This window comes from Lipotes vexillifer, unplaced genomic scaffold (assembly GCF_000442215.2).
Source record: "Lipotes vexillifer unplaced genomic scaffold, Lipotes_vexillifer_v1.1 scaffold163, whole genome shotgun sequence".
NCBI lineage: Eukaryota > Metazoa > Chordata > Mammalia > Artiodactyla > Lipotidae > Lipotes > Lipotes vexillifer.
The window spans coordinates 2,788,853-2,809,982 of record NW_006788722.1 but is presented as its reverse complement, the minus strand read 5'-3'; the positions used below and the strand labels follow the sequence as shown (position 1 = coordinate 2,809,982).

Here is a 21,130-nt window from a genome sequence, read left to right as displayed (position 1 = left end):
AAGCTATTCTGGTCAAGTGAAGAGTTTGCTTTAATAAGAAATGGAATATACACCTGGAAATATACTTTGGAACAGACCCTAAATACTAGTTTAAAGAGTTGGTGCATGTGTGCCTTTGATCTTTTTCCTATAGAAATGGGGACATTCTGGAAGTTTTCAGTAGGGAGAACTTATGACTTTTATGTATATTACTCTGAGTTCACTATGTAAGAGGCCGGGTGAACTAAAAGCAGAAGCCCAATTGAGAGTGCAGTGGAAATGGATAAGAAAATAAAGATGTAAAAGAAAAGAAAAGAAAATGGACAGGGATGTTTTACACCTAAGACTCTCCTTAACTCTGAACTGACTTTAATTTTCAAAAAAAATATCAGAAAACCAAGTTGCAAAGATTTTTAAAATTCTAGGTTTGGAAATCTATACATCTATTTTGATAAAGTAAGTAAAAACAGACAGGAGCTTAATCCATGGTGTAGTGGAAAATTTGTTAACAGGAGCCCCCCAAAAGTAGAAAAAGTCAGAAAAGATTGGAAAGAGAAGTATATCAGACACAGAGGTGGCTCATAACAGCAATATCATCTGGAAACCAGACACAACAGCAGAAAACCATATTCCATCTATAGATAATGAATACAACTGAAAGAGGGAGCAACAGGGCTACAACCAACTAGGCCAGGTGAGCGGGCAGCCTTCTCCCAAGCAGAGCACTGAATGCAGTAAGGAAACAACTTTCACAATTGCTCAAGAAGCAAGACCATTTCTAAGCCTTGTTTTCCAGGACCATGATGAGCATTTGCTGCTAGCAATTCCAAGATTGGAGCTGGGCAGTTTGCACAGGGCTGGAGACTGATTCAACATTCCCTAGGAGGGACCAGGAAAGAGAAGATAGGATGTCTGGATTACATCCTTAGCTGTATCTAAGCATGAATCCCATTAACTAAGTAGCCCCAAATTTTATAATGATATCGTTCTGATCTTAAAAGACATTTCTACAGTGTTAGACATAAGTATCAATATAGTTTCTACTAAATAGGGTATTAGTGATTTGTTTAGTTATGTTTTTTAAGGAGATAGTCAACCTCATTTCTGGGCTGAGGAGTGACTTCACTTACTAAAAAATATATCCCATTTGTTTCCAGACACAGTCCCATTTCTCCTGCACTGAAATATAATGTTTTAAGGTAAAATATTTTCTATTAAATTTGATAGGTTTAAGTAAAACTACATGACATGCTTCCATCAAAGGAAATGAAAATCATTTTTCAAAGCTGAATCAATTAGCAATTGTGACAGATGATGTTTCAAATATAGCTGTGATTCAACAATGGCACTTTGATGTCTTAGAAATAATTGCCATAGGAGCAATTTTCTATTTTAAACTGTGTTCCACTTTCAGTCTGGTTCTTCATAATACGAACTCTCTACAGGATCGCTTATTCTTGTAGTTTTTATTTTGCAAACTACTTTGTAACATAAATAAAAATCTGCTTGTTATGAAAAATTTCTGGTTTTATAATAGAAAATGTTTTTTCATGTTTATATTGGAAAAAATCTATTCTTCATTTGAGCAATTAGTGTATATTGATACATAATTTATCATATAGATTATATCATATGTCTTAGCTGACAACTACCTCTATTTCAAGAAAACATATATTGCCTTTAGTTTTTAACTACTTAGAAAAAAATTCTGAAGACTAAAGAATCAATCAAACTAAACACTCAAATTCTTCAGGAATATCCAAGCCAAGTTTATTATAAATTTGAAAGGAAAAGTGACAGAAAAGAATAATAGACTGAAATCAAGATCTTTACCCCAGATATTGAAGCATAGCTCTCTGCTGAGGCATGGATACCCAAAAACTCACCTAATGAAAGCTCATGGACAGGTTTAACCCTTCTAGATTTATAGCTTTAAAAATCTTTGGTCTCATTATTGTGGGCTCATGACAAAGTTTCCAGTGATTCTCAAAGAAATGAGAAAATAAGAACAGTGCAGTGAATTTTTCATAAACATAAACATACTTCTTTGAAAGGATTGTCCTTAAAATAGGAAACTGACCTTTTCTTATCATTGATAGTAGGATGTTTGTTGTGTTTAACATCCTTATTTGCCAAATTAAAAGTAGTCAATCTTGTGTTAGTTCCATTTTTAGATAGTCACATTAAACACTCAAAACCTGGAAAAGGAACCACGACTGTAGAAAATATCAGTGGAGACTTCAGTGAATTTCCTTTCCTTCCAGCCCCAGGGCTTAAAAAGAGGCACACACAACCCATTGCTGCAGTTTTTAATAAATAAAATAGCAAAAGTACAGCAAGTTGGAGAGAGCTCTCTAGCATTTAAGACACTTCTTTAGAGGACAAATGTTATGTCTTGGTTTCAATCAATCACTAAGGAACTGGATTAAACATATCACTGAAATATACATTACAACATAGTCTTCAAAGCAGTATCATAGTTCTCAAAGCATACCTGTCATGATTTAATCATTCCTCAATCTGAATATGTCTTACAGTACAGACTTACTCTACCATTTGCACTGAATTTAGTATCTTTAGTTAGTGTATAAAACATTTCTAGATTCCTCTATCCCATTGCATAACTTTCAGTGAAAAGATTTAGTATCAAATGTTCACATCGCTGAGAATCACTGCTTGTAATTGGCAAAGTCATCCAGTATTCCAAGATCACTGGAAGCAATGAGAAACAGATAAGATTGAAAAGTATCCTGTGTGATGTGACACAGTCCTGAGAAAACATGGGGTGTCTGTGAGTTGTGCTGTAAGTGGGTCGTGGTACATTTGACATTCTGTTGCATTCTTTCCCTTTTCCCCTTTCCAGTGAAATCAGATGAATTACAGACAATCAAGAAAGAATTAACCCAGATCAAAACTAAAATTGACTCCTTGCTAGGGCGCCTGGAGAAGATTGAGAAGCAGCAGAAGGCGGAGGCAGGTAAGTGAAAAAGATCTGTGGCCACAGACATGTCAGAATTAAACCATTGAAACAGTGTCAATCATGGCGACAGCACAGGCCCAGGGGGATACTGGCTGAGTTTAATAGAGTTTAGTACATTTACATGAATACAGTCTTTAAGCTTAGACTTGCAATGACGGAATCTGATTTTTAACTTTTTAGAGAAGGTGAGCCAATTTGCCTAAAGTTCATATTTTTAAAAAGAAGGGAAAAAAGAAAAAGTATTTTGATGCTAATAATAAGTAACAGTTGGATCATAATTAAGTTTACATCTCAATATCAAGTAACCTTTAAGAAAATTAAATCAATTAATGAAATGTTCTATTGGGCTAAAATTATGTTCATATTTCATTAAATTTACTTCAGCAAAATTTAACAGATTTCAAAAACTATGATTGTAAAGCCCCACTCTTGCATTGCTGCAACTCTGCAAAATTTCAGAACCCGTTTGCAGGATCTCAGTATCAACGGTATGCCTGGCCACCCAAGGCCACATCATTTGATTTACTTCTTTAACTTAATGTACTCTCTCCTTTGAATTATCTGCCCTGACCCTCGTTCCATGCTAATAAAATTCTAATACCCTTTTATATGGCAACAGACAGTTTTAAAATCATACACTATGAGAACTGGCATAAACTTAGAGATGAGCTAGTTCATAATTTGCAAATTGTATTCTACAGGGTTTTTTGATGCCTCAGGGGCTCCTTGGAGATGAGATGAGTGCTGGAAGAACACCCAGGAGGCAGATGAACTCATGCCTCCTCCAAACCCAGCCTTTGCTGCAAACAGTGTAGTTCTACCTGTATCTGTTTTATATGTTGAGATTCAACATAAGACTTCATTTGCTAAAAGGGCTTCACTTTTTCAAAAATAAACAATACAGTTTTGAAAACCATTGATCAAATCCAGCCTCTGCATTTTTCAGATGAGAAAGTGAAGGTTCAAGGAGGTAAACTGACTTTTCCATAACCACATAAATAGTTTGTGATAGACCTAGGATTCAAGCCCAGGTCTTCTGAGTGAAATAACTGCCCTTTCCAATGTTATAGGAACATTGGAACAATCTCAGTTTCCACCCAGGGGCTGGTCCCAGGATTTCCCTGAAGTAAGGCTACCTGGGTAGCAACTAACTGATGAGAACCACTTGGGATCTAGGGTCACTGAGTTACAACAAAGAGGAACCTGCCTGTTTGTTGACTGTATCACTGGGGAGATGACTAGAGCTTACCTTCTGGTAATGAGACATGCAGGGTTCAAGACTGAAAAGAAGCCAGCAGTGAGGTAGTGTTACAGCATAATGGGTGACAGAAATATACTGTGGTTCAAATCCTCACAACTTCTTAGCCTCAGTTTTCTCATTTATAAAATGAGGACAGTAATGGCTACCTGGCAACATGAAAAATGAGTAAAGTAGCGCATGTAAGTTGTATAGTACAGTAACTAACATAGAGTAAAGGCTCAATAATTGGTGCTATTTGGTCTTGTTAGTAACATAAACATATATAGGCAAACGAATATTTCCTACTACTATCATGCAACCTATTTCTAAAACAATAAGCCATATACATAGCACATGGTAGATTCTCACTAACTTTTGGTAAGTTAATGTGTGTTAGAAGTGGTACATAAGTAATAGATAAAATAGGCTCATTTTTATTAAAAAAACTTCTGTTATATTTTCTATTGAGAAAAAATATGCTGCCTACACTTCTTAATAGAGAAATTTAGATTTTAGAAAGTTTTTTATATGCTGTCTATGGCACTAATCTAACATGTTGCTGGAATTGAAATACCCTGTGATGTTGCCTAAATCAATATTTCCCTTTGAGGAACTTCTGTGAAATTCATTATTATGTAAAACAACCCTTACAGGAAAGGACTTTGATAACCAATTTGCACTTCAGTTTAAAGGATTATGGAGAACTCATTTAAATATAAATCACCTCAATAAGAAAAATGTGATCCTTATTCCATCATATTATAATTTCCAGTTTCCTGCAATGAATAATACCTTCCACATATTTTCTTAGAAGATCATCTATAAATGAGACACTAAAATTCAAAGCTTACATTTTCTTTTCATGAAGGGCTGTCACCTATTTCTGTATGTGCTTAAACTTTCCCAGTCATGAGACAGTTATTTTTAAAATGATAGGCTTAGGCCTTTGATATTTATGTCTTTCTTACTTGAACATGTCAGGAAGAAAGTGGAATTATTTAATTTGTAATTTCAGTTTTGTAGTAATTGTCTCCTGAACAGTATTCATATTTATGGAGATAAGATGATCATTTTCTATATTTTCTTTATGAAAAGAAAGCAGGGCTGTATGGAGTCAATACTACATTATGGAAAGTGGCGAGAAATACATTAAATTTCTTTTTAATTGCTCAGTACTTCCTTATTAACTTTAAGGAGACACCCATTTTAATGTTTATTTGGTTGCAAGTCAATTATACGGTAGTTAACATTTATTCTTCACTATTGCTCTTTTATACATCTCTCATTCCCAGTTTACTCTTAGTCATTTGATGATGAAAGTTTCCAGCATAGAATAGTGGCAGGAAGGAGATGGAGGGTTACAAACAGGATAAAGCCACACAGCATGGAACTTGTCCTGAGTTCAAGTTTCATAAGATCACTTTTTTTCTTTTTCATTTGAAGTGAATTCCTAAGCTATCAGGAATAATTGTAATGAGGTATAATCACATAATTTTAGATTCTCTGTACCTTAAATTACTGCTAATAGGTGTTTGCATGGCATCCTATCGCTTCCTTTGATGTTGTAAACTTCCTCAGAACAAGGTCATGTTTTCTCTAACTTTTATGACTTTTCCAACACCATATACTATGCACTGGACATGATTTAGCAGGTCATTTAACTCTTCTGTCTCAAGCCCCTCAAATATAAAGTAGAAGAAGGGACTATGGCCTCAAACATATATTCCAGCTTTTAAATTATGATTAGTATGAATCCACCCTGCATATGTTATTTTTTCCTATTTGAATAATTCAAATACATTACTTTGGGATATGGTGACTATAGATTATTGAAAACAACAAATAACACATATCAATTTAGCCTACAATTGTGCTTCACTCCTAGATAATTCTTTTAAAAGAGAATCATAAATTGCCACATATGAAGACTACAATTTATATGTGGTTTACACAGTGATGTAAAATGACCATAAAGGGTGAAAGGAGTGAGAAGAAAAACTAAAGACTGAGTATCGTACAATGAGCAATGACATCTTTCAAAAAATCAAATTTCAGGCAAAGACTCTCTGATATGAAAAGGCAATTAGGCATTCTTGAATTCAACTTTATTCTCAGTGATGTGCTTCCTATATGACCAACAAAACTCACTTGGACAATTCCAATGAGATTAGTCAACCTACCCTATCCATTAGACCTAACCACTAGAGATGTCACACATCAGTCCCATCAGGATAAATTCATCCTGCCCATATGTTTGGTAAAAGATACAGAATTTTTTAAAATAAATTAATGTCCAAGAATTAGAATATTACAGATAAATGTCAAGATATATAACTTCTTTTGAAAAATTGGAATCTTTCAATACTGCTGTCATATTATACATGACATGCACTTTTCAGTTTGCTAATATCTTTAACCAGCCAATTCACACATTTATGTTACTTGCTTGGTCCTTGATCATATTTGTATCTCAGACTCCTATGGTAAGTTCTCCTTATACGGAGCCAAAATGGACTTTGTTTTCACTTGGTTCAGTTACTCTTTTTATGTCCCCTGAAACCAAGCTTACTATTGAATCCCTTGTGGTTGTATCAGCCAATTAAATATATAAAACAGCTGTAGTATTCTCATCCTTCCAAAACTTTTGAATAGTCAACATAATTGGCCCATAGATGCTCAACTTAGCTGCATTCAAATCTCAGTTAAAGCATCTTTGACACCTTCTTTTCTCTAGATAAATATCAGTAATTTCTTCAGCTGCTTCTCATGTCATTTAGTTTTGCATCTTGAACGATTGTCATCTCTCTTCTCTAGTCACTGTATAGTTTGTCAACTATAGAGTGTGGTACTCAGAATGGAAGACATTGCTCCAGATATGATCTGACTGCTGCCACCTATAACGTGGCTACTAGTTCTGTCCTGAATACCTAATTGCTATCTTACACTTTGTATTAGACTGGTGATGTGTCTGGTTACAGATGTTGGACTGAACACATGAATTGAGCTCTGCTCCCTCCTTAATCTGCATTAAAATAATGACAGGTTTAAAAAATGAAAATCCCTAAGCATAAAGAAAATGGGAACACAATTTTAGAAGTTAAACAGGAGATGGAGAAGTGTACCTGACTTATCACATCCTAGAAATAAGTCCAGTTTTAACCACAGAACTCCAAAAGTCTCAGAATCAAAGCCATTATATTCCTCTAGAAAAGAGGGTATAAATGGCTGAAAGTCTGTTAAAGAAACAGATTCATGTGTTAGCATTCCCAACTGTCCCTGGCCCACTAGAAGCCTTGAGAAGTTTCCTCTAGAAAAGCTAAAACAGCATATCTCAGGGCTAATAGACAAACAAATCTGAGAGCAGCTAAAAACAGGAAGAAAAGCAGAAGTTTACACAATTACTACAGAAATTCCAAGCATTCTTCTCCCTTTCAGCTGCCAGACTACTGGAAGGACACTAGGAGAGGTTTTAGTTGGAAATGTGAGCAGCTGAAGAGAAAAGATTTAAAGATGTTGGCATGGATGCCACCCAAAGAAATAGTCAACAAGATCACTCTGCAGAAATGATATCCCTTTATGCTTACAAAGCTTCCCATCCATATTTTAATACCCCACTGTTAATACAAAGAGACAAGGTTCACCAGATGACAGAAAACATTTAATGTAAAAAGCAAATACCAAAAAAAAAGAAGAGAAAAATAATTAAAAATTGGAGGAAACAGATTGTGCAGGAAGAATAAAACTTTAAAATTAAAAAAAATTTTAAAATAACAAATCACTTATTAATACCCTCAGAGAGAAAGGGAAGGTATTGCATTCATGAAATAAGAACACAAGACTAAAACTCAGTATTTAAATGTCAGATAAAAGAGCTTTTAGAAATTAACATACAATAGCACAAATAAACAGGATTGAAAGACAAAATTGGGGAAACTCTCCCAGACAATACAGAAGAAAATTCAGGTGGAAAATCAGAAGGGAAGGATATGAAAATTACTGGATGACTATCTGAAAAACAGGGTTTCAGAAAGAAAGAGAAGGGACATCCAAAAACAATTTTTTTGGGGGAAAAAATAACCAAAACTGAAGAACAGAAGTTAACCAGATTGAAAGGATCCACTGAGTACCTGAAACAGGGCATGAAAACAGATGTGCTTCAAAGCATGAAACTTTGATATTTCATAACATGGGGGTAAAGAGAAAACCCTACAGGCTTCCAGAGAGACAGAGAGGAAAAGAGAGAGAACAGTTTTTATATAAACAAATCAGAATGCCAATGGGCCTTTCAGCAGCCACACTAAAAGCTAGAAGGCAGTGAAAACATCCTCTTGCAACCTACAATTCTATACCTAATTCCCAAACTATTAAAAAGTGAGGGTAGATTGAAGATATTTTCAGATGTACAAGGCTTAAAAAATGTACCTCCAATTCACCCTTTCTCTGATAATTACTGAAGATATACTTCACCAAAACAAGGAGTTAAACCAAGAAACAGAATAACATGACTTTCCCAAAGCAGGGAATCCAAAGGCAAAGGGAATCCTCAGGATAATGATAAAGAAGATTCTAGCATATGAGCTGTGAAAGAGACCTGGAAAGTAATGAGTACAGATCAGACCTGCTCAAATGTTCTGGGAGAGACTTTTTCAAGAACATGAAATGGATTCAGTGGCTAATAGTTGGGGAAGTGAATTGGTTGAGATGAGATTTACACATCTGATGGAGGGACAGGTAAGTTTGTTTAAGCATATAGAAAGGAGTACATGTACTTAGTACAAATACCAAGTTTAAAACAAACAACCTAAGGCAATTTTTAATTCCAAAGAAAGTAAAATATTGTTTGGGAAAGAACAAATTATTCATTATATACTAGCAACTTAGCTGCCCAATGCATTTACATTTTTTAATTTATGTAAAAACAGAAAACTGATCTAATACAATTTACAATATAACTCTTGAGGGAGATGGGAAGTAAGTGAGGATGGGAAGTAAACTGACTCCTCAGCTTCCCAAGGGTGATGTTAATAGATAGTGTATAAAACTAATCAAGAAGTAGCAATATAAACATGCTATTTAGAAATATAAGGGCACATATTTAAAAGAATCAGCTAAGTGAGTATAAAGTCCTTAAAGAGCTGGAAATGGTAAGCAAATGGGAAGAGAAAACTGCTGTCTTTCATTAACAAGTCTTGTAGAAATATTTAACCACAAAAATTAAATGTTTTAAAGAAGCACAATTTACAGGGGAAAAAAGAGATTGAGTTGTCTCTAGCAAATGGATCAAAACTTTTCCAACTGCTTCCTAGAGAGTTCCAGTGGCCATCCCTCAGATAAGTGTCACTGGACACTTGTTAAAAATGGCAAGGAAGACTTCATTCAAGACTACTGTAATAGAGGTCAAAACTATTGCAATAGGGGATGGAAACTGAACTCAGATCTACCAAAACACAAGGTAGGAGGGTTTTTAAATGCAAGAGTGAGCTGACTGAAAAATATTAGAGGATGTTAGTAGGGAGGTTGATCAATATGATGAGGCCATCCATGTTTGCTGATTGACTCTATGGAAGTTAGGCTCCTACTGGCCCACAGAGACTGGGAGCCAGGAGTCCTATCTTTTTCTGATGATTACATTTCAAAGGGGGAGTCTCCAGGTCTTGAAAAGACATGCCTGGTTATAAAAGATGTACAACTCAAAGGGGCATAGAAAGAATTTATAGGTGCAAGGTTTCTAAAGTAAATGCTGTAAGAAAAAGGAGGTCAGGACCCATAATCAGAATGGAGTCTGTCAAAAGTGCAGTCAAGCTGGGGGAAACGTTAAGGCTTTCTTAGTAACAACTCAATCATAGTCTTTAAAAATTGAACTCTTTCTCCTCTAAATATACTCTTCTCTCTGCACCCTGTCTCTGTCACATCACCATTACATAAATCCTGTCAATGACATTGCCAACCTTGATATCATCTTCCATTCCTACTATAGCCAGTATTGCAAAATCTGGCTTTTGGCATCTTTTTACTCCATCCCTTCTATTTTCTCAGTGGTACTGCTGATACTCAAGCCCACTCACTTGCTCTATTGCAGTCACCTTATTTTTTTTTAAGAACTTTTAGCTGTTCTTCACACTTCTAATTCCTCCCTAATTCATCTTCCTTGGGGCAAATAGATTTACACTACTAAAACATCCAAGGCCACAGACTTGGGAATCAAACAGAACTAGGTTCACATCCTACTAGAGACCGAGTCCCAGAACTTACTACCTGCATAAAATTTGGAAAGGTCGTTATAAAATTTATAAAATGGGTAAAATAATGTCTATTCCTTAAAATTATTGTGAGATTTAAATAAACACAGTATCTCAGTAATTTTTTAAGTGATTTATATTGAATCTATGGTCACCGCAACTATCAAGGATACTTCTTGTGAACAACTTTGAGGTCTTTTTCACCAGGAGTGTACTTATGTAACTGGTATGTTAATCTAAAGGCATTCCTCCTGCATACCTTTCCTAATGCTCATTTATGTCATTGTTAGTGACACCAGCCATAATAAGTGCATCTTTCTAAATGGCATTTACTGGAATCATTGAGTTAAATTCATATTATACACAGGTATTGTAGAACTTTTTAAAAATACAGTTTATACTGCAATGTGAAAACAATAGTTTGAGGCTACTAGCTGGCTCTGATGAATAATGTGACTGTTTTTATATCAACATCCTTTCCAACCATCTGCTAAGTACAATACAGCTAGCAATTAGCTAGCAATTAAGCCAGTATGTCAAAAAACTTAATTGCCAACTCAACCAATTTTCAAAGTTATATTAATTATAATAGCTCTACAGCAAAGTGAATTTAATAAAAATGCTTTGAACATAAATCCCAACAATTCTAACTTGCCTTCTAGATCATATATACATGATGAAATAGAAATGAGAGGTACAGAAAAAAATATTTGAATATGAAGATTAAAATTTTATTTCAAATTCTTTCCTTTCAGGGCTTTTTAAAGCCTGAGGCATTTTCCTTTAAACAGAAGTATTTATCTGTCACTTGCACTTCATTTCCTTTGATGGCCATTGTTTAGTTTGAACATGTGCTTTTAACTAAGCAAATTTCTTCATTCTTGAATTTAAAATTGTCTGGTTCTTCCCTCCTACATGTTGGTGGGAATGTAAGTTGGTGCAGTCACTGTGGAAAACAGTATGGAAGTTCTTCAGAAAACTAAAAATAGGATTACCATATAATCCAGCAATCCCACTCCTGGGCATACATCAGACAAAACTATATTTCAGAGAGATATATGCACCGCTATGTTCATAGCAGCACTAGTTGCAATAGTCAAGACATGGAAACAACATAAATGTCAATCAACAGATGAATGGATAAAGAAGATGTGGTACATATATACAATGGAACACTACTCATCCATTAAAAAGAATGAAATAACACTATTTGCAGCAACACGGATGCAACTAGAGATTCTCATACTAAGTGAAGTAAGTCAGAAAGAGAAAGATAAATACTATATGATATCACTTATACATGGAATCTAAAATATGACACAAATGAAACTATCTAGGAAATGGAAACAGAACCATGGACATAGAGAACAGACTGGTGGTTGCCAAGGGGGTGGGGGTTGGGGAAGGGATGGAGTGGGAGGCTGGAGTTAGCAGATGTAGGCTTTTATATATAAGATGGATAAACCACAAGGTCCCACAGTATAACACAGAACTATGCTCAATATCCTATGATAAACCATAACGGAAAAGAATAGTTACAAATAGAATATATATATAATTGAATAATTTTGCTGCACAGAAGTAATTAACACAACATTGTAAACCAACTATACTTCAATAAAAATAATTTTTAATTTAAAATAAAACCTCAAAAAAAAATTGTCTGGTTCCTGAAGAGATTCAAAACACTCCCCTGGGGCTTCCCTGGAGGCGCAATGGTTGAGAGTCCGCCTGCCGATGCAGGGGACACGGGTTCGTGCCCTGGTCCGGGAGGATCTCACATGCCGCGGAGCGGCTAGGCCCCTGAGCCATGGCCGCTGGGCCTGCGCGTCCCTAGCCTGTGTTCCGCAGCGGGAGAGGCCACAACAGTGAGAGGCCCGCGTACCGCAAAAAAAAAAAAAAGAAAAATCTAAAACTAACTCACTTTTCTCACAAAAGAAATGTTGTAGTTGCCCCCCCCGACTTAAAAAATCAACAGACTCAAAATAATGCCACTGTTCAAAGGCAGCCCTCCTCCTGCAAGCACCTGAAGACTTCATAATTTATTTTTCTCCTGGAGACTTGTCAGTTATAAACATGAACAATTTTCCTTTCAGAAATTCTCATACCCCACGATTGATTTTGCCTTAGTGGTGTGGGGCTCTTGTGTATAATGTTTCAAGGAGGTTTCTTTTAGTTTCTTTGAATTTGTATTTTTGCTACCATGGTGCCAAATTCAAAAATCACTGTGACTCTATGAAAAGAATTTGATACCCAGACATTTATTTTTGTTTTTTTAGTTCCACAAAAATTCATGAATATATTCAACAAATATTTAATTTACATGTAAGCCTCTGAGTCACCAAGGATACAAAAACGTATAAAAAGGTTTCTGCCCCAAAGAAGCTTCAGTAGTAGAGACACAAATGCATGTGTGCGTGTGCACACACACACACACACACACACTCACAATAAAAAGTAAAAGTGAGAAGTAGAAAAAGAATTATGCAGATAAAGAGACTGTTATGAAGTTAAGAATAGACTAAAAAACTAACAACTACTAATAAACTACTCATTTCTAATAGAAGTAGAATTAGATAATTATTCATAAAAATAGAACAAGTTGCTTTGTTTCTTTCTATTTCAACAAGATAATAACTGGATCAAAACTGCTTGGTAAACTGTGAACCAACAATTTTATAAACAAGATATGCTTTCATGTGTGATTTTTTGTTTTTCATGAAACCTATCACTGCTTAGTGATTATAACATTTCCCATTGAGATAATGACAAAAATCTATGGTGGCCACATTACTAAAGCACAGACTGAGTGTATTTCTGTTAAACTCCTATGAATCAATTGCCATTATAATTAAGCTTTTTTTTTCTCAACCCAGATAATGTCTTCCATGCAGCTAGCTTTCAAATTAATGAATGGATGAATGAGAATGTTATAGGATGTTTTTGCAATGAACTATATTAATACACAACTGCCTTTGAAATAGGTCATCAGAGGAATTACAGGTATGTTGTATATTAATACACAAAACAGAGTAACTTAAAACACTATGTCTGTCTAAACAGAAATTAAGGGACAACATCAAAGCCAAAATTTTCTTTGTAATATATGATTCTTAATGATCAGTAGTGATGAATTATTTTGATATGGACAACTTATCTATAGCAATCAAGTAATCAATATAGATTCAACTCAAGAACTATTTAGAACCTCTTAAGAGAACATGTTTTTGTGCCCTTTATAGTTTAAAAAATGCATTCACTTCTTTTTCCTCATTTGAGTATACTGTAGCCTTCTGAAAGATATCATCTTTATGCTCATCTTTTAGAAAAGAAAATTACAGTTAATAGAACTAGTAATCAGCAAAAGTGTGGATCTCAAATCCTATATTCTCTCTAATACCTTATCTCTTCTCTGTATAAGGCATTCAATGAGGGGTACAGAGAACATCAAAATATTTCTTGATAACTGACTAATATTGCACTTTTCACTTTATAAAAGATTGATATCTTTATTATCCTCTTAGAGTGTGATAATGACCTTTTGAGGCAATAGCTCAAGTTTCAAGAAAGCTTAAACACTAATGAGAAAAGGAGAAGACAACAACAGAACTATCTGATCCACGTTTTGGTTGATCAAAGGAGGAGGGATTGTATTCAACTAAGAAGATCAAGAAAGTCAACTTGGATTCCAAAGATAACTGAAGCAAATTGTTACACAAAGCCAAATGAGGACTACACAACTCCGAGATCTGGTCCTACATATATTCTCTGAAAATCCATTACACTTTTTGGACCAGAGATTTTCTAGAGAAAAAAAAATAGAAACAATATAACTTTCAACATCAAAAAGTGACCATTCTTAGAGAACATATATTTCTGAAGTCATTAGAGAAGAAATAGATATGCCAGACCAAATGAATTTCCAATATAATGTGAATTTTAACCAGAAGCCCATTTGTGTGTTATAACAAAAGAATAAACACAATGACTTAAAATTGAGAAAGTTTGACTTCAAGAAAAGTTGTAATATTAGGGACATTTTTTATAGAATAATAATTATCCAATCCCAGACCTTCATTCCTTTTTCTTTCTTAAAATACCAACACCAGGACTTGAGAGTCAGGGCATTTGAACCACCAATGTAGTGACCCACAGCGGCTAGAAGTGAGGGGGTCAGGTGATAAATACAAAAACCTCTTTTAGGAGAAAGAGTGGAAGATCAAACTAGAGTAGCCAAATCCATGTGTCTTCCAGGATCAGCGATACAGAGGCAACAGGGTGGAGCATAAGGCATGATTAATATCAGAGGATTCCAAATTTTCAGTGCTCTCACTAGTCTGCCCATCACAGCTTTTTTTTTTTTAATTAAAATATAGTTGATTTACAATATTGTATTAGTTTCAGGTGTACAGCAAAGAACAGAAAAAAACTGGTCTGGAACTGAACCCTGAACCCGCAATATCTCCTTGGAGTTATGCCTGTATTTATATAAGTAACTATTACTACAATTTTAAACAATTTATAGGAGAGGATATCTTCTTACTTATACATAATGTTTATCCATTTATTGATTTACATATTAGTTATGTTTGAGAAGATTTGTGCTGAGTCAAAATGTTTATAACAATGCTTATTTTCCTTTTAACTCACATTACGAAAAAGACCAAGAATGAATACCCCAAAATATTTTGGCTCTATAAACTATCCTTATTGCTGTAAAATATAAATAAATAAACTCAAAGTGCAACATCTTTTAAAACTCGAATAATGGGATAATCATCTGATAAAATAATAATAATCAAAATGAGTGTGAAAAGCACATAGCTTTTGACATAGTCACGTACACATGGGAATAAGAGAAGGAGGTACATAAGATAATCTCATTTATTCAATACCCAGTGCTTCTTGGTATTTTCATAAGAGAAGAAAACCAACCAATAGGGGAAATAATTATTATGTTGTCAGCATAATTCCCATTTGGGCACATTTCTATGAATGAAATGCACACACCCTGGCATTAGAGGGAATTCTGTTAATGTAGAATGTAGCTTCATTTCTTGAGCACTTACTATTTGCAAATCACTAAACTAAACACTTTGATTTACTACTCCAGGGCCTGAAAGTTAAAATCTCTCTATCCTGATTGTGTGGATGAGAAAACTGAGGCACAAGGAGGGTTTATCATTTCAGCGTCGCAAATCTTGTAAATGACGAAGCTCGACATTGAACGTGGGCTCTCTTACACCAGAATTTTATTCTTAACCCTTGTGGTTAACCACATCTACCAACAGAATTTAGAGTAAAATATCAAAGGATTGTTCACATGGACATGTTGTTGATGGCCAACATATCTGCTTTTGTACTTTTTTTCTCAGTGAGTTTTTGTCTTCTTCACTTAAGTTTGAACTTGTCAGTGAGAGCATTCTTCATCCTCCTTCCTTGAGTGAACACATTCTATGTTTTATCTGATTTTCTTTTTTTTTTTTTTCTTTTCTTTTTTTGCTGTGTTTTCTCCTTAGAGAAGACATCTTTATCAGAAAAAAACTAGATATAACCAGAAAGATCAATCTGTTTATGTAAATCTTTGTTTCTTTATATACAAGTACCATCTGCATTCCCCAATTTTTTTGCTAATTCTGTTAAAAAATAATATGCTTACATGTAAATACACAGAGATATGAACATAATTTACATGACTGAATAAATTCAACCTTAACATAATTTACTTTATCTTCCTCACACACTTAATAGTACAGAGTTTACCCATTCATAGACTGTTTTTTCATGGTTTATCCAAATGGCTCATGAGAAACCCAAAGTAGTAGTCATTTGCTTTTTCCCCCCCTCCACCAGAAGCTCAGAAGAAGCAATTGGAAGAGAGTATAGAGCTGATCCAAGATGAATGTGTGTCAGAGAATGCAGATCACTCTACAGAGGAGCCTGCTGAAGGAGGGCCAGATGCCGATGGAGAAGAGATGACTGATGGGATAGAGGAGGACTTCGATGAAGATGGGGGTCATGAGCTGGTAGGAACTAAACATTTGGTGTCCACACCCTTTGGTAATAGTACCAGCATGTCAGCAGCTCATTCATTCTAAAATATAGATTAATTATTGGGGGCTTATTTCTTTCTTACATGCACATATTTAAGGCAACCTCAGGCAGTGCTTTGCACATAATAAGTGCTCAATATATTTTTGCTAATTTAAAATATGAGGGAATAATGAATGAACAGGAATATTATATATGAGATTAGGTATATTTAAAACCTCATATGAAAGATTCTCTTTCTCAAATGCTTCATCATGAAAGGAATCTTGTGTTTGTGCAGTTACACATGAACTGTATGTGGGTATAATATCCTGGTAACAAAACAACCATTTACTGGACGATACATGACTCCCCTCTTATTTAGTAGTGTCACTCACTGATGATAATTATATTAGTTATATGGCCAACAGCCCTTTGTACACTCTGCTCACTAAGATGATCCTTCGGTGTATAGCCAGTTTATCATCTTCAGTGCCTGTGCTGTTTGATAACCAGTTTTTATGAGTTGTGGATTTGACTGAGACTTGATTCTTTACATGTTTTGTTTTCCCCAATGTTGTAATCATTATACTGGTCATTTCCAGATGTTCTTTCCTGTATAAACACACCAGGGACTTGGTAAATATATGCTGATGAGAATGCTTCTCCTCATATTTTATCAGCCATGAAATTAAATATACTATCTTAAAGGGACTGACTAATAAGAATAAGGCAAATATGTGTGTATGTGTGTGTGTGTTGCCAGCTCTCAAGTATCTATGGACTGATTGCATTAAACTTGACTTATCCTAGGTAATATCAAATTCCAATTTCTTTTAATACCTACTGTTATTTAACTGATCTTGTCGTGGTTGTTATTTTGGCATGGTAACTAACCTATCCCTAGTTTCATTTATGGAATTCTATATTGATTTTTAACATTCCAGCTGTTTAAATTGCATGGTACCTTTATTTAAACTTTTCAGATATGAGCCTTTAACAACCACCCTTATTTTTACAAAAGTCTGTATCAGTTTGAAGGACTTGAGTACCTATTTTTAGATCTAGAGTCTGTTGAGCAGGGACTAGAATGAAAGACTAACAAGTTTCTCAGCTTCTCCTTAGGCAGGACTTTAATCCAACGACATAAATTCCTCAAGCCATTCTAATCAGACTTTTGCTGTCACCATCTCATTGTGACTGCTTTTGTTGATATCTCTGGAAGCCTCCATGTTTCCATTACCAATGGTTGCCTCTCCGTTCTTATTTTAATTAACCTGTCAGCAGAATTTGGCTGAAAACTGGTTAGGAGAATTTCTCAGAATACTAGTTGTTCATTCTCATTCACCCGTGCTAGAAACTTTCCCTCCATATTCCCACTAAATAATGGAATAGCCCAGGACTTTGTCATGGGCCACCTTCTCTTTCTACACACTTTCACAAGGTAACTTCATCAAACACCAGAGCTTTGAGTATTATTTATAAGCCAAAGATTCCTAAATCTATATTTCTACTTTTCATCTCTTCCTGGAATTCTAAACTCAAGTAGATGTCTCTCTCCTCATAAATGTTCAATAAACAATTGAAACTTAACATGCCAGAAACATTCTTGATTTTTTCCAGCCATCTTATTACTTTCCAGCCTTCCTCTTTCTGGTAAACAGCATCATTATCCACACAGTTGTTAAAAATCAAAAAGACGACGATTACCTTCAATTTGCTCCATCTTCCCCCATACATTCTACCTCCAAATCATAGCCCAAAGCTAGTTACATCTCCACTACAGCTAAACTGACTTTTTTGCTTCAGCCCATTCAATCCATTTTCCACACAAGGAGGATAAAAATCTTTTTAAACTGTATACCAAATAATGCTACTCCCTTGCTTAAAACCCTACAGTGATTTTATCACACTTAGAATCAAAATCCCTAAGTGCATGAATTTAAATTGAAATTGGGTGGAAGATGCCAGGGGAGAGAGAGAACTTGTTGAAGAGAAAGAAAGTCCCCAGTGCTGGTGGGAAAGAGATTTAGGACACAGTTGTATGTATAGGCTGGCCTTCGACGTGAAGAGGGACACTCTTTCATTGCAAAAAACTGTAGTAAGTCTGAGGATTTGGTGGCAGGTGCTTGAGGGAATTCAAGCATTAACCGTAAGTCAGAGGGTGATAATCTCTGGAGAGTGAGGAGAGATTGGCATTGTCACAGATTTAAGGAGAAAGGAGAAGATTTGAAGAAGTGAGTATGGAAAACATAGAAGATCACTAATTTGGAAAACATATAAAGATTGGTGGTTAGTGTCCACAGCCAGCTGAGGCTAGAGACCAAGAATTAAAGAGTAGAAGTTTGCAAACTTTAAGGTGCATCAGAATAACCTGGAGTTTGTTAATTCCCATTCCAGATGGTTAAAACACATATTGCTGTGTCCCATTCCAAGAGTTTCTGATTCAGTATGCTGAGTGTGTCTGGGAATTCACGTTTCTAATGGGTTCCCAAGTCATGCTGATGCATCCAGCCTGGGGTTCTCTTTGAGAACCACTGTTGATCAGGGAAGGAGGGGAACATAGAAGGGAGCTGAGAAGGAGAAAACAGAGGCACGAAGGGAATAGAAGTCCTTATACCATTAAGGACCAGAGGAAAGGAAAGGAAATGAATAAGAAAAAAGCAATGGTTGTACTCAGAGACTGAGATATTTCAGAGGAGTGACAGGTGATGAGAAAATCCATGGGAGGGGGGGATGGAAGTGAGATCAGAAGAAAAGTCACTGCATATGAAGAATTCAAGGAACTGAGAGGCTCAGATGCAAGATGGCTCATCTACATGTGCATGAAATCACTCCAAATATCAGATAGAAGTACAAGAGTAAGACAGCTATGAAAAGTCAGCTGGCATGAAAGAGATAGCAAGGCCCATTTTAGTCCCAGATCTGTCACTATCCAATCCAATCGATTCACCTTAAACATAACTTCTCTGAGCCTCAACTTTATTATCTGCAAAATAGTAAGATTAGGTCAGAAATTTCTAAAATCCATTTTGTGTGATCTTTCCTCTGAGTGAGTCTGTGTTCCAGGAACACCATGTCTGAAAGAGCAAGGGTTGAGCATGCAGCCAAGGGAACAAAGCCAAACCATGGTGCTTGTTTTATGTTCTAAACACACAGAAAGTAACTGATTAAAACTATTGCTGCCTGAAGTTATCAGGTTTTCTCCCTCAACTCCAACATTATAATTGGGGGTTTAGCTAATTGGAGGTAAGGATACTGTCTCTAGTATCTCATTTCATTTCTAAAACTTGGAAAACAATGAGTGAGGGTGAGTGTAGTACTCAGGCCCTGCAGTCTAAATGGAGACAGAAGAGTCCCTCCCAGTGATTGGCCAAGAGAAAATTCCCTGTCCTGGTGTCTACTATTTTCTCTTTTCCAGACCACATGAACAAAATCATCCTTGGTTCCTGAAAAGGAAAGTAAAAACACAAATCTTCTCTTCTTGAAGAGTGGGTATGATTACAGACTCAGCAAGGATACAGTATAATTAGGTATTTAGCACATACAGTAGCAACCAAAAGGAAGAACTGGCATCCACGTGCTCGGTCAGTTGCTCAAAGAAAATCTGAAATGAATGGGAAACAAGACTTGTATCTGAAGCAAAGGAGATCCAGCAAAATGTGATAATGGGACAGCCATAAGCAGTGGCACCCCTTGTGGAGCATGTGGGAGGCTGCTCCATACATTGCCTAGATCTAAATATCCAGTTAGTGAAATCGATTTCCATTAAGCAATCCATTCAACTAACGTTCAGGTGCCTATTGTGTGTGAATCAGGTGCTACAAAAATTGTACAGATAACTAAAACTATTGCTTTATTTGTAAAATGAAATGTTTAAGTAAATGGTTCTTTTTCTCAAGTAGCTTAGTGCCTTAGAGAAGACTGATTTCCTCATGTAAAAAAACATATACTTGACTTCATAATTTATAAGAAGCGAGCCAGAGCTAAAAATCTGTGATTCTATAATAATCTATGCTTATATATTTCATTAGTGCCTATCAATTAAGACTTGAATATATTTAAAATTGAACTCTATATTGACACATTATACATACACTATCAAACTGCTACCATACTCGTTTCTGAATAAATCCATTAGCAAATATTTATTGATTGACCACTAATGAGATTTTTGCTATGGGAATAAAGAAGGAAGTCATATTTCTTCCATCAAAAACGCTATCAAGAACTCGACTTGGTTCAAGATGGCAGAGTAGAAGGATGTGCTCTCACTCCCTCTTGCAAGAACACCCGAATCACAACTAACTGCTGAACAATCATTGACAGGAAGACACTGGAACTCACCAAAAATGATACCCCATATCCAAAGACAAAGGACAAGCCACAATGAGATGGTATGAGGGGCACAATCACAATAAAATCAAATCCCATAACTGCTGGGTAGGTGGCTCACAAACTGGAGAACACTTATACCACTGAAGTCCACCCACTGGAGTGAAGGTTCTGAGCCCCATGTCAGGCTTTGGAACATGGGGGTCTGGCAACAGGAGGAGGAATTCCTAGAGAATAAGACTTTGAAGGCTACCAAGATTTGATTACAGGACTTTAACAGGAATGGGGGGAACAGAGACTCCACTCTTGGAGGACACCACACAGTAG

At 35.6% G+C, this 21,130-nt stretch overlaps 1 protein-coding gene across 2 annotated transcripts in view; it reads left to right on the top strand.

The window, feature by feature from the left end:
- The window catches only part of RALYL (RALY RNA binding protein like), a 509,227-nt gene that overhangs the window by 419,887 nt on the left and 68,210 nt on the right, over positions 1-21,130 (top strand). For both annotated transcript variants that reach the window (XM_007461736.1, XM_007461737.1), the window contains exons 6-7: positions 2,843-2,956; positions 16,292-16,464. In XM_007461736.1, the coding sequence (XP_007461798.1) occupies positions 2,843-2,956; positions 16,292-16,464 (287 nt within the window). The remainder of the gene's footprint in view (positions 1-2,842; positions 2,957-16,291; positions 16,465-21,130) is intronic.